The 13288-nt window shown below is 43.1% G+C and overlaps 1 protein-coding gene across 5 annotated transcripts in view; it reads left to right on the top strand.

Moving 5' to 3' along the window:
- Positions 1 to 11952, top strand: part of PKD1L1 (polycystin 1 like 1, transient receptor potential channel interacting) — a 329432-nt gene extending 317480 nt beyond the window's left edge. For all 5 annotated transcript variants that reach the window (XM_056520283.1, XM_056520285.1, XM_056520284.1 and 2 more), the window contains 2 exons: positions 9028 to 9095; positions 10703 to 11952. In XM_056520283.1, coding sequence (XP_056376258.1) covers positions 9028 to 9095; positions 10703 to 11408 — 774 coding nt within the window. In that variant the 3' untranslated portion in view covers positions 11409 to 11952. The remainder of the gene's footprint in view (positions 1 to 9027; positions 9096 to 10702) is intronic.
- The last annotated feature ends 1336 nt before the right edge of the window (positions 11953 to 13288 follow it).

The raw sequence follows: 13288 nt of genomic DNA, 5'->3' as shown, positions 1-13288 counted from the left end.
CTCCCATTAAAAATGGACAAAATTTTCAAAAACGTATGGGTTTTTTTTCTACAAAAACGGACGGAACAGTATGCACTTTTAAAAACAGTATACTGTTTAAAAACCCATACGGTTTACTTTTTCCCATACTGTTCCATCCGTTTTTCCCCCCATACGGTTTTTGATAGAAAACGTATGCGGGAACCTTAGTTGAAAAACGTAGTGTGAACCCAGCCTAACCCTGTTTTAAAGCTGTTAATTGTTCCTGCTGTGACCAGTTCCTGAGGTAGACCGTTCCATAAATTCACAGTCCTCACGGTAAAGAAGGCGCGTCGCCCCTTTAGACTAAACCTTTTCTTCTCCAGACGGAGGGAGTGCCCCCTCGTCCTTTGGGGGGGTTTAACCTGGAACAGTTTTTCTCCATATTTTTTGTATGGGCCATTTATATACTTATATACGTTTATCATATCCCCCCTTAAACGTCTCTTCTCAAGACTAAACAATTGTAACTCCTTTAATCGCTCCTCATAGCTAAGATGTTCTATGCCCCATATTAGTTTAGTCGCGCGTCTCTGCACCCTTTCCAACTCCGCAGTGTCCCTTTTACGAACAGGCGACCAAAACTGAACAGCATATTCCAGGTGAGGCCGTACCAATGCTTTATAAAGGGGGAGTATTATGTCCCTGTCCCTCGAGTCCATGCCTCTTTTTATACATGACAATATCCTGCCGGCTTTGGAAGCAGCAGCCTGACATTGCATGCTATTCTGTAGTCTGTGATCTACAAGTACACCCAGATCCTTCTCTACCAGTGACTCTGCCAGTTTAATCCCCCCTAAGACATACGATGCATGCATGTTCTTAGTACCCAGATGCATAACTTTACATTTATCCACATTGAACCTCATTTGCCAAGTGGATGCCCAGACACTTAGTCTATCCAAGTCATCTTGTAACTTATGCACATCCTCTATAGACTGTACCGTGCTACAAAGCTTGGTGTCATCTGCAAAGATAGAAACAGAGCTGTTAATACCATTCTCTATATCATTGATAAATAAATTAAACAGCAGCGGGCCCAGTACTGAACCTTGGGGTACACCACTAATAACCGGGGACCAATCAGAGTACGAATCATTGACCACCACTCTCTGGGTACGCTCCATGAGCCAGTGTTCAATCCAGTTACAAATTAAAGTTTCCAAGCCCAAGGACCTTAACTTACCTGTCAGACGTCTGTGAGGGACAGTATCAAACGCTTTGGCAAAATCCAGAAACACTATATCCACAGCCATTCCTCTGTCAAGGCTTTTACTCACCTCTTCATAAAAGCAAATTAGATTGGTTTGACAACTTCTATCCTTAGTAAACCCATGCTGGCTATCACTTATAATACTATTATCCCCTATGTATTCCTGTATGTAATCCCTTATAAGTCCTTCAAACAATTTACCCACAATGCACGTTAGACTTACCGGTCTATAATTGCCTGGCGAAGACCTAGAGCCCTTCTTAAAGATTGGTACCACATTCGCCTTGCGCCAGTCCCTTGGCACAATGCCAGACACCAGAGAATCTCTAAATATCATGAACAAGGGTACAGATATTACTGAACTTACCTCTCTAAGAACTCTTGGGTGTAGTCCATCCGGCCCTGGAGATTTGCTTACATTTACTTTACTTAACTTACATTGTACCATCTCTACATTAAGCCAGTTCAGTACATTATATGATGTGTTACCAGCACTGACCTGGCCAATGTCAGCTCCTTTTTCCATAGTGTATACAGAACTAAAGAACCCATTCAGTAACTCCGCCTTCACTTGATCGCCCGTGACAACCTCCCCATTATCATTATTAAGGGGTCCTACATGCTCTGTCCTTGTTTTTTTTGTATTTATATATCTAAAAAAATATTTAGGATTAGTTTTGCTTTCTTTGGCCACCTGTCTCTCATTTTGCATTTTTGCTGTTTTTATGAAATTTTTACAGATTTTATTAAGCTCTTTGTACTGTTTAAATGTTATAGCTGACCCATCAGATTTGAATTTTTTGAAGGCTATTTTTTTGTTGTTTATTGCTCTTTTAACATCATTTGTCTGCCATGTAGGGTATAGTTTTAATCGTTTATATTTGTTCCCCTTTGGTATATATTTAGCTGTATAGTTATTTAGAGTTGATTTAAAGATGTCCCATTTACCTTCTGTATCCGTATTTGAGAACACCTCCCCCCAGTCTATGTCCTGTAGTGCAGCTCTCAGCCCAGGGAAATTTGCCTTTTTAAAGTTATATGTTTTTGCTTTCCCCGCATAAGATGGCTGATCGCAGGTGTCCCGCAGCTGGGGATGCCCGTGATCATGCACGCGGCACCCCGTTTGTAAGCAGTGGTGTGTAAAAAGTGCTCTCTCTATGAAAAGTCGTGAAAAAAAAAGTCCCAGCACAGCTTGTTAGCTTGTTGCTACTTTTTTAGGGACAATTATGCACACAAAAAAGGGCCACGATAAATGTCCCCCTTAATCTTCTTTTGCAGAGCTCTCAAGTACCAGTCTCCCCTTCTCTCTGATGGTCTGACTTACCCAGTACCTGTAAATTGGATCACTATTGTGCTCTACATTGATGTGTCAGGACAATAGTGTGTCAGCCTTACCTATGATGTCACCTACATGTTCACTAGAAAACAATATATAGCCATATAAATGGCACTATTTAAAGGAGAACTCAAGCCAGAATTAACAGGTCGGACCTGTTCATCTTATCTATTTACAATTTACAATTATTCAGGCATATTTTTTGTTGCATTGCATCCTTGGTCTTGCATTTGCTACACCTGTTCCCCTGAAGAACCCTGCATTACTCTGTGTATCTATGTAGGAGGAGGTAAAAGAGTTGGGACTATGGTGAATTGTTGTATTCATTGATACACTCATTTTGTTGTTGTGTAGGAATTTACAATAGGTTGTTGGTGTGGGTTTAACATTTGAGCTCTGTTTTTAGAGATGAGCTAAGTTACAGTAATTCGATTCGTCACGAACTTCTCAGCTCGGCAGTTGCTGCCTTTAGCCTGCATAAATTAGTTCAGCTTTCAGGTGCTCTGGTCGGCTGCAAAAGGTGGATACAGTCCTAGGAGAGAGTCTCCTAGGACTGTATCCACCTTTTCCAGCCCGGCGGAGCACCTGAAGGCTGAACTAATTTATGCAGGCTAAAGTCAGAAAACGCCTAGTCGCGAGGTTAGTGACAAATCGAATCACTGTAACTAAGCTCATCTCTATCTGTTTTTTCCCCACGTCCTTTTTGCATCTTGATTTTGATATTTTCTTTTGTTTTTCAATCTTGTATGATGACAATTTATTTTATATTTCAGAAATAAAGGTTAAGTTTTAATGAGCTAATACTACATTTACTGTGACTTGTTGGTTTGGATAGTCCACAATAGATCGATTTATCTGTATTTTCAGTGATAGTGTGCATGCTGTCTACCTGTAGACGACGCACACTCCTCACTAAGAGAGTGAGGGTCCTGTAACAGAGATTGTGGGGGGGGGGTCCCTGTGGTCAGACCCCCGCGATCAACTACTTATCCCCTATGTGGATAGGGAAGTTAATTGGCTGGAGTTCTCCTTTAACCCCTTAAGGACCAGGCCATTTTACACCTTAGGACCAGAGCGTTTTTTGAACATCTGACCACTGTCACTTTAAACATTAATAACTCTGGAATGCTTTTACTTATCATTCTGATTCCGAGTTTGTTTTTTCATGACATATTCTACTTTAACATGGTGGTAAATTTTTGTGGTAACTTGCATGCTTTCTTGGTGAAAAATCCCAAAATTTTATGAAAAAATTGAAAATTTTGCATTTTTCTAACTTTGAAGCTCTCTGCTTGTAAGGAAAATGGATATTCCAAATACTTTTTCTCCAATATGTCTACTTTATGTTTGCATCATAAAATTGACAAGTTTTTACTTCTGGAATACACCAGAGGGCTTCAAAGTTCAGCAGCAATTTTCCAATTTTTCACAAAATTTTCAAACTCACTATTTTTCAGGGACCAGTTCAGGTTTGAAGTGGATTTGAAGGGTCTTCATATTAGAAATACCCCATAAATGACCCCATTATAAAAACTGCACCCCCCAAAGTATTCAAGATGACATTCAGTCAGCATTTTAACCCTTTAGGTGTTTCACAGGAATAGCAGCAAAATTAAGGCGAAAATTCATAATCTTCATTTTTTACACTTGCATGTTCTTGTAGACCCAATTTTTGAATTTTTACAAGAGGTAAAAGGAGAAAATGTATACTTGTATTTTTAGCCCAATTTCTCTCGAGTAAGCACATACCTCATATGTCTATGTAAAGTGTTCGGCGGGCGCAGTAGAGTGCTCAGAAGCGAAGGAGCGACAAGGGGATTTTGGAGAGTACGTTTTTCTGAAATGGATTTTGGGGAGCATGTTGCATTTAGGAATCCCCTATGGTGCCAGAACAGCAAAAATCCCCCACATGGCATACCATTTTGGAAACTAGACCCCTTGAGGAATGTAACAAGGAATAAAGTGAGCCTTAATACCCCACAGGGGTTTGATGACTTTTGCATATGTAAAAAAAGATAAATATTTTTTCACAAAAATTGTGTTTCCCCCCAAATTTCACATTTTTGCAAGGGTTAATAGCAGAAAATACCCCCCAAAATTTGTAACCCCATCTCTTCTGAGTATGGAGGTACCCCATAAGTTGACCTGAAGTGCACTACGGGCGAACTACAATGCTCAGAAGAGAAGGAGTCATATTTGGCTTTTTGAGAGCAAATTTTGCTCGGGGGGCATGTCGCATTTAGGAAGCCCCTATGGTGCCAGAACAGCAAAAAAAAAAACACATGGCATACCATTTTGAAAACTAGACCCCTTGAGGAACGTAACAAGAATAAAGTGAGCCTTAATACCCCACAGGGGTTTCACAACACTTGCATATGTAAAAAAAAATTACATTTTCTCTGAAATGTGTGTTTCCCCCCAAATTTCACATTTTTGCAAGGGTTAATAGCAGAAAATACCCCCAAAAATTTGTAACCCCATCTCTTCTGAGTATGGAAGTACCCCATAAGTGGACGTCAAATGCACTACGGGAGCGCTACAATGCTCAGAAGAGAAGAGTCACATTTGCAAATTTTGCTGAAATGGGGGGGACATGTCGCATTTAGGAAGCCCCTATGGTGCCAGGACAGTGAAAAAAAAAAAAAAACAACATGGCATACCATTTTGAAACTAGACCCCTTGAGGAACGTAACAAGGGGTAAAGTAAGCCTTAATACCCCACAGGAGTTTCACGACTTTTGCATTTGTAAAAAAAGAAAAATATTTTTTCTGGTGCACACCAGGTCTTGGTATAGGCATGAGGTCAGTCAGGGGCCTTGAGCTTTTCATAGCAGAGGATGTGAGACCCCCCTCAAGGAGCGTTAATGGGGGGAGCACTGAGCCCTAAAATAGGGGAAAACTATGGGGGACAACAGACCGTAACCGGGGTATACAGGTGGGGTACAGAGGCCCGTAATATGGGGTACAGTGGGACAGAAAATTATAAATTATAATAAAAAAGGATATATTCCCAGAATGATGACCCAGAGCATAGCCAAAACAAAAAAAAATATGCCCACCCCAAACCCTATGCTCTGAGTCATCATTCTGGGAATGTGATGTGTGTGGCCATCCCTAACCTGTTGCCACAAATGCGCATCCGCTCAGGTGGAGAGAGAGCACTGCGCATTTGAGGCAACATAAAAAAGTCCCCGATGATAGTGACTCAGTGACCTATGACCCATTTTTGAAAAAACACCCCAAAGGTCTTATCAGGTTTTTTTTTGTTTTTTTTTTCGTTTTTTTGGGGGCAATTTAGTGGTTTTAGGAGGTTAACAATTTAGAATGTACTCTGGACTTGGTACATTGGTCAAATTATGGAAAATTAAACTGAAAAGGGAAAATTTAGTACTCCATGGAAGTGTGATACTCCCTGAAGCAGCCTATGCAGAGGCCCGGATTATCTGGGCAAGTGTCGCACTGATACGTGGTGTCCTTCCGTATCCCCCTCCTGCTACACACTCTGCATCTATTCTGGGTTCGTCCCTTCTTTCCACTGTGGGGGATTACACCTGGAAAGTGTTGGCCTGGGACGATCCTGACGCCTATAACTCCAGACCCTTGGGAATTCCGGCCTGATCTTTCCCGGTCGCCAAAGATCAGGAACCTTAGGACTTCTTCTTGGTACTGGAGGAATGTCCCTGTGTTGCCAGTGTACTGGGATAGTACAAAAGCGTTGTACATGGCAACCTGTACCAAGTAGACCGCAACTTTTTTGTACCATGTCCGTGTTTTCCGCATGGCGTTATATGGCTTAAGGACTTGATCTGAGAGATCAACTCCCCCCATTTACCGATTATAGTCCAGAATACAATCGGGCTTGAGGACCGGTCCCACGGTACCTCGCACAGGGACAGGGGTGCTGCCGTTCCCATGAATAGTGGTAAGTGACATCCCTCTTATCCTTATACTTCACCAACAACAGGTTATCATGGGTCAGGGCACGGGACTCACCCTTGGGGATAGGCGTCTGGACCAAATTTAGAGGGAGGCCTCTCTGGTTCTTCCGCACGGTCCCACAAGTGGACGTGGATCTGGCGGAAAGGGATTTGAACAGAGGGATGCTGGTATAAAAGTTATCCACGTATACGTGGAAACCCTTATCCAGCAATGGGTGCACAAGGTCCCAAACGAGTTTCCCGCTAACACCCAGAGTGGGGGGACATTCTGGGGTTCAATACGGGAATCTCATACACTCTAAACTTGAGAGTGTACCTGGAGGTACTCTCGCAAAGTTTATAGAGCTTCATGCCATACCGCGCCCTTTTCGAGGGAATATACTGGTAGAAGATGAGTCTCCCCTTAAAACTGATTAGAGACTCATCTACCGAGAGGTCCCTGAGCGGTACGTAGGCCTCCAAAAATTTGGCCCCAAAGTGATGGATGACTGGCCTCACTTTGTAAAGCCGGTCATGGGCGGGATCACCTCGGCGCGGACATGCTGCATTATCTGCATAATGCCGGCATTTCCGAATGGCCTCGAACCGCCTCCGTGTCATCGCCATACTGTAAAGCGGGGTCTGATAGAGGACGTCCCCGCTCCAATAATGACGAGCACTTGGTTTTTTGTCCAGGCCCATATGCAGCGAGAGGCCCCAAAATGTCCTCATTTCCGTTGCATCAATGGCCCACCATTCATTGGGCCTGGCCAAAAGCGAATCAGGGTGGTGGGCAATGAACTGCTGGGCATACAAGTTCGTTTGCTCCACCATGTGATTGACCAGGCTGTCACTGAAAAAAACCTTTAAAAAGTCCAGATCAGTGATGCCAGCATGGTCAATCCGGATTCCTGAATCGCCAGCAAACTCAGGAATCCTTGGCTGATAACCCTCTGGGGGGCTCCAGACAGGGTCACCGGAAGGGGGCTCCAGGGCACTTGTCTGGGGGGCCGGACTCCTATTACGAGCGGCATTGCCACTCTTACTAGTGTCGGCCACTGGGTCACTCATGGGGGGTGCGTGGCCTCGTCTGGCGGCGTCTCCGTCGCCGTACAGGGGACTCATCATCACTACTAGATGATGAGGAGGGCGAGGAAGAATACAAAAATGTAGGATCTTCCTCGTCCTCACTGGCAGATTCGGAGTTGGAGGCTAAAAAAGCGTAAGCCTCCGCTGCCGAAAATGCCCGGTGGGCCATCGCCTTTTTTTCTACGGTGGCGAGGGGGGGGGGGAAGTATGTAGTGTGTGGTGCTTGTAAAAAGTGTACAACAGTAATAGAAAAAGCTGCGGCCCCCCAAAAAAAAGGGGTGGCGCACGCAGCTCCCTGAACCCCTAATAGGACCCGGGGTAAGGGATCAGAACCTAATAGGACCCTGGGGGACCTATTAGGGGGTCGGGGGGATTTTTTTTTAAAACTTTTTTTTTAACTTTTTTTTTTACTTTATTAACTCCTACCTGTCCCTGCAATCCGCTGTCCCTATTCTAAGGCTCCTGAGTGGGCTCCAGAGCTCTGAGGGGGGATCCACGGTCTTCTCCTCACTGCTGCACCTGCAGACTGAACACAGAGAGCGGGTGCAGCAGCGGGAAGGGACTGTTAACCCCTCCTCTGCCACATTGCTATTGGCTGGACGATCGCCAGCCAATAGTAGCGTTGCTGGGGAGGTGACAGTATTGTCACCTCTCCCCAGCAACGACAGGTGATTGGTGGTATAGCGTACACCGCCGATCACCATCTAGTTCCGGGTCATCGGGTCACCACTGACCTGAATGACCGGAATCACCGCAGATCGCCCGCGCGATTTCGTGGACGATCTGCGGCGATCGCCGACATGTGGGGGTCCCGGGACCCCCCTCGGCGTTTGCCTCGGATGCCTGCTGAACAATTTCAGCAGGCGTCCGGTTTCACAACCCGCTCGGGGCGCGGCGAGATGCGAAATTCCCACTGACGTATGAGTACGTGCCTGGTCCTTAAGACCCAGGGCGCAGCGACGTACTCATACGTGCTTGGTCCTTAACGGGTTAATGTACTGCCAAATGTGACAGCATCGACTGATTATATATTTAAACTTATGGCCATCAATAACAGGAAGGCTGTCACTCCAATCAACCTTGATATTTTAATAAGGTTACCTTGTAGATAACCCTTCCCCGTGCAGAAGATTGTAAACTGAGATTACTCTGCTCTACCACTCACAATTTAGCTCTTTATTCTGACTGCTAGAAAATTACTTTTTATTATTTCAGTTTTATTTGCTTGTTTCCTGCCAAAACAAAAACAAAAAAAGATTCTCCTCTCTGACAGAAATGTCGATTTAACAGGGGGACGGAGGAACATCCCAGTTCAGGGTTGTCTTCAATAATTATACACAGAGGAAAATGTAATATCTATAAACAGTCTATTGATGTGGTGGCATATGAATATATATATATATATATATATATGTAATGTTATAAAATAAACAATTTTTTTTTGTCTTTTGAAGACTGAAGAATGCACGGCAGATGGAAAACTGAAGGTGGACTCTGTTACTGTGCAGAGGGAAATGCATTGGTAAAATACTTTACTAATATTCTATGTCATAGCAGTGTGCCCACAAACTAAAACACAACAACTTATTATATAACATAATAAACACATTTAAAAGTAACACAGCAAATCTATAAAAGGGTATTGTATGTGTGCTATGATATCATGTTCGATAACTGCTTGCCACTCAACTAAACACTAATTTATCGCCATGAAATCAGCTTCATTTAACTCAGTTGAAGCAGTAATGTGACAGTACCACCAGGGCAACAATGTTACAGTGCATGTGTGAGATCTCCCATCGGCATTACTGCCACGTCACTGTTGAGGGCCGGATCAGGCATGTTGGTCAGGAGAGGACAGGAGTGGTCTAGGCAAGCACATTGGTGCTCTGGCTGTCAAAGTAATGCCCCCAGTGCATCAAGGACCTATTTAGCAAAAGGAATAAAAGATATTGGGCCTAATTTACTAAGGCTTTTTCAAGTAGATGTTGTATGTTTTTTGTGTCGCATATGTCATGTGCCAGAATTTCTGACCAAAAAAAAAAACAACCTACGTACTCTCCACTTTACACCGAAAACCCTACAAAGGGGCAAGGCGATCAGGGAGAAGGGGCATGTCTCCAAAAAAAACACTACATTTTCAAAAGAAATCTACAAATTTAGTAATGTTTCCACATAAAAAGTGATGGCTTTTAAGCTCTGGAAAACCCAAGAGTTCAGAGAATGTGTAAAAAAAAAAGCAAAATGTAGAGAAAATCGCCTGGAAAAAAACCTGTCGGAAACAAAAGCCCACAAAGAAAACTGCACTCCACTCCACTTAGTAATTGAGGGCTATTGGTCCATAGTGTAAACCAGCCCTCATAGTATGTGTATGGGATGTAATGTATATACAAATCATATATCATTTTTATTTCTCATTTTGCATTTTAATATAATGCATTTTACTTTAATATGAAATAATCCTTAAATCTTACAATTTTCAGTCTGGCCAATAGGCCTAATTTGACACCTCCTGTTCTGTACAGATCACTTTACAGCAGTGCCCTTCCTATCATTACAGAAAGGATTACAGTGAAAAATGAAACTGTTGTTTAGATAAGGTCACTCCCAATAGGTGATGGTCAAAGCCCTTCACATTGGCCTCTGCACAGGTCACCTAGCATGCCTAGAAAACTCTACCATAGAATTAAATGAGTCCCCCCCCCAGTCTATTGTTTCCTCTGTCCATGTGGATGCTGTAAAGTGTATTACTAAATGCTGTTAACAGAGCTTTGTGGCAATATGGCTCCCTCCAAATAATGTACAAAAAGGAAATAAAAGGAATTTACAATAACTAAATCGAAGCAGGTTACGGAAAAAGAATATGTTTTGGTATTTGTCTTTCATCTAGGTGACACATTCCCTTTATGATATCATTGATAAATGCATTTAGCAAACAACTATGGTTAGAGCACAGTTTGTAGAAAATAAAGGTCCCTGTATGAAGGATTTTATGTGACCAAATAACCAGCGACTATGACTGCCTTAAATTGACAGTTTTCTTTGACATAATTGTGCTTGTAGAAATGACATGACTAAAACTGTATTACAGATGTATGATTGCTAATAGTATTGTATGTGTTATTGTAGTGCCTGTTCTGATGTACCTGGGGAAAATATAAACAGCCTGCCACAGCAACAAGACTTGGAGATTGCCGACAGAGATGGCTACAGTATTCCACAGGATGTTTTCTCAAACCCCAATGCTTCTGAAGACACTCAGAACCATGCAATAAATAATAAAAATTCCATTCTTAAGACAGAAGATGAACAAGGAATCTCAGTTAGAAATGGCAAATATTGCTTAGATAGTTATCAACATGGATATGCTCCAAAGTATCTGATAACTGACGAGAAAGCCCTTTTGCCCCCCGTTTTGTATATGCCCCCATGTGAGAACACTGTTGACCTCGATTACAGTAAAACAGACAGTAGAACCCACTGCATTTCAGCTAACATACAAAACAAAAATCGTAGACCTCTCAGGCGTTCTCATACCATAGTAATGGAACCTCTGCAAAGCAACACTACATTTCTGTCGAAGAAAACTAATGGGCATGGAAACACGGCCTTAGAGAACCTTAACAATGCCAGAGACTTAGAACAACATCAGGGCAATATTTTTCAACAAACTTTTTGTGATATCATAAATGTAAAGGAAAGCACACAGATTTATATAGGAACAGTGATACATACACCTCAGCAGATATCAACCATAAAAACTTTGATCCAAAGGGATAATAAAACTACAGACAACACAAATACGAGTCCTTCTACTGTGAAACAATGCTGGTAGTATCAATAGTGATCTCCAGATGACATTTTCTATCTATATTTACATGCTTTCACTCTGTTTTTGTGGTGTAAATTTGTGGCACTGTTTCTCAGATGCTGTTTAGACTTTTCATTGCGACTTTTGCTTTAGATGTTTTTTGTTTTTTTTAATTGCAGAACTATGTCATAGTCTGGGTAACTTTTTGCAGTGGTCTAGAATTTATCATGTGTGATTTTGCACAGTTTGTGCAAAGCGCTTAATTGGGCACTGTCATCAACTTTTTTTTAGTACTACAACATATCTCTAATATATTTTCATTATTTTTTTTTATTAATATATTGTAATTTTCGTTTGAAAACCGGCTGCAGCCCGGCGTGAAGTCACGCCTGAATTCTGACCGATGCCGGACGGGCAATCAGTCTGAATTCATTCAGCCTACGCTCGCTCCCTGCCTGTCAATCAGACAGGTGGGAGCGAGCGCTGAGAGCGCATTGGCTCCCTGGCCTCACACGCCCACCCGCCCCGCCTTCAGACTTCTACATGCCGCTGCTGCTGCTCTGCACGCGGGTAGGTCTTTTGCGGGGGGGGGGGGGGCTCGGCGGGGGTTCGGGGTAGCGTCGCGGCCCTAACAAAACTATTGTTTTCAACTGAGGAAGGGGGGGTGGGGGAGAGGGACATTCGGAGCAGCACCGCGGCCATGGCCCTAACAAAGTTATTGCTTTCAACACAGGGTGTCTCCAGTTGTTTATCCACTACAACTCCAAGCATGCCCTGACAGCCAATAAATGTCAGGGCAAGCTGGGAGTTGTAGTGGTGAAACAGCTGGAGGCACCCTGGATAGATTAACTAAGGGCCGAAGTGTCGGCCGCAGCAGGCATTAGTGACATCGCGCCTGCTGGGGAAGTTTGCCTGGTAGTGAGCACACTACCAGGCAGACAAAAAGACCTTTTTAATATAGTTTAAAAAAAAAATAGGGATAGATGGGCAATAGGGAGGGACAGAAAAGGAAAAGAAAAAGAAAAAAAAAGGATGGTGGGAGCTACTCTTTAATTTGTTGCAAATCTATACCAGAGGGATCACCATACAAAGTGGAGTACTGAAAAACTGTGACCAGCACCATATTTATCATATACCCTGCACCATGTAATAAATTTGGTGCAGATACACAGTTTACACCACATGAATTAATGATGTAAACAGACGTCCACTTACACTACTCTTGATTAATTTACCCTATATGTATACACTTAACATCGAACAATGTTCTACAAATAGGAACAGTTTTAATATTTTGATGATCATACCAGGATATTATAGGAGGAGCACACATAGCTGGGGAGGAAAGAGTGTCTGGCGGGGCTGGAAAGGTGCCAACTAACCATTCTGCTTTGTTTAACCCCTTAAGGACAACGGACATAAATGTACGTCCTGATGCGGTGGTACCTACCGAACCAGGACATACATTTACGTCCTGTACATGGGGTGCTTGCATCATGCATGGCAGGTCCCAGCTGCTATCAGCAGCCAGGAACCTGCCATTACAGGTGGCTCCCTGGCTGTTGAGGGATTAACCTGGCTGCTGATTAACCCCTCAGATTCCCTGATCAATACAGGTCACGGCATCTGTGGCAATGCGGTTGTTTAAATGGATAACCCCCACAATCTAACATCTTATCCCTATCTTTGTATAGCGCATTAGATGTTTACAGCGGAGTACCCCTTTAAGGACAAAATGGGCTTGGTACTTAAGGGGTTAAGGCAGTGTTTCCAAACCAGGGGGCCTCCAGCTGCTGCAATACTACAACTTCCAGCATGCCTGGACAGCTGTTGGTTAGGCCGTGGCCTAGCTACTTATCTGACACACCATATAGGATATGTTCACCATCCTATGTGAATGTGCC

This window comes from Hyla sarda, chromosome 5 (genome assembly GCF_029499605.1).
Source record: "Hyla sarda isolate aHylSar1 chromosome 5, aHylSar1.hap1, whole genome shotgun sequence".
In the NCBI taxonomy this organism is placed as follows: domain Eukaryota; kingdom Metazoa; phylum Chordata; class Amphibia; order Anura; family Hylidae; genus Hyla; species Hyla sarda.
Note: the sequence above shows the minus strand (reverse complement) of the source record. Positions and strands in the feature narration are given on the sequence as shown.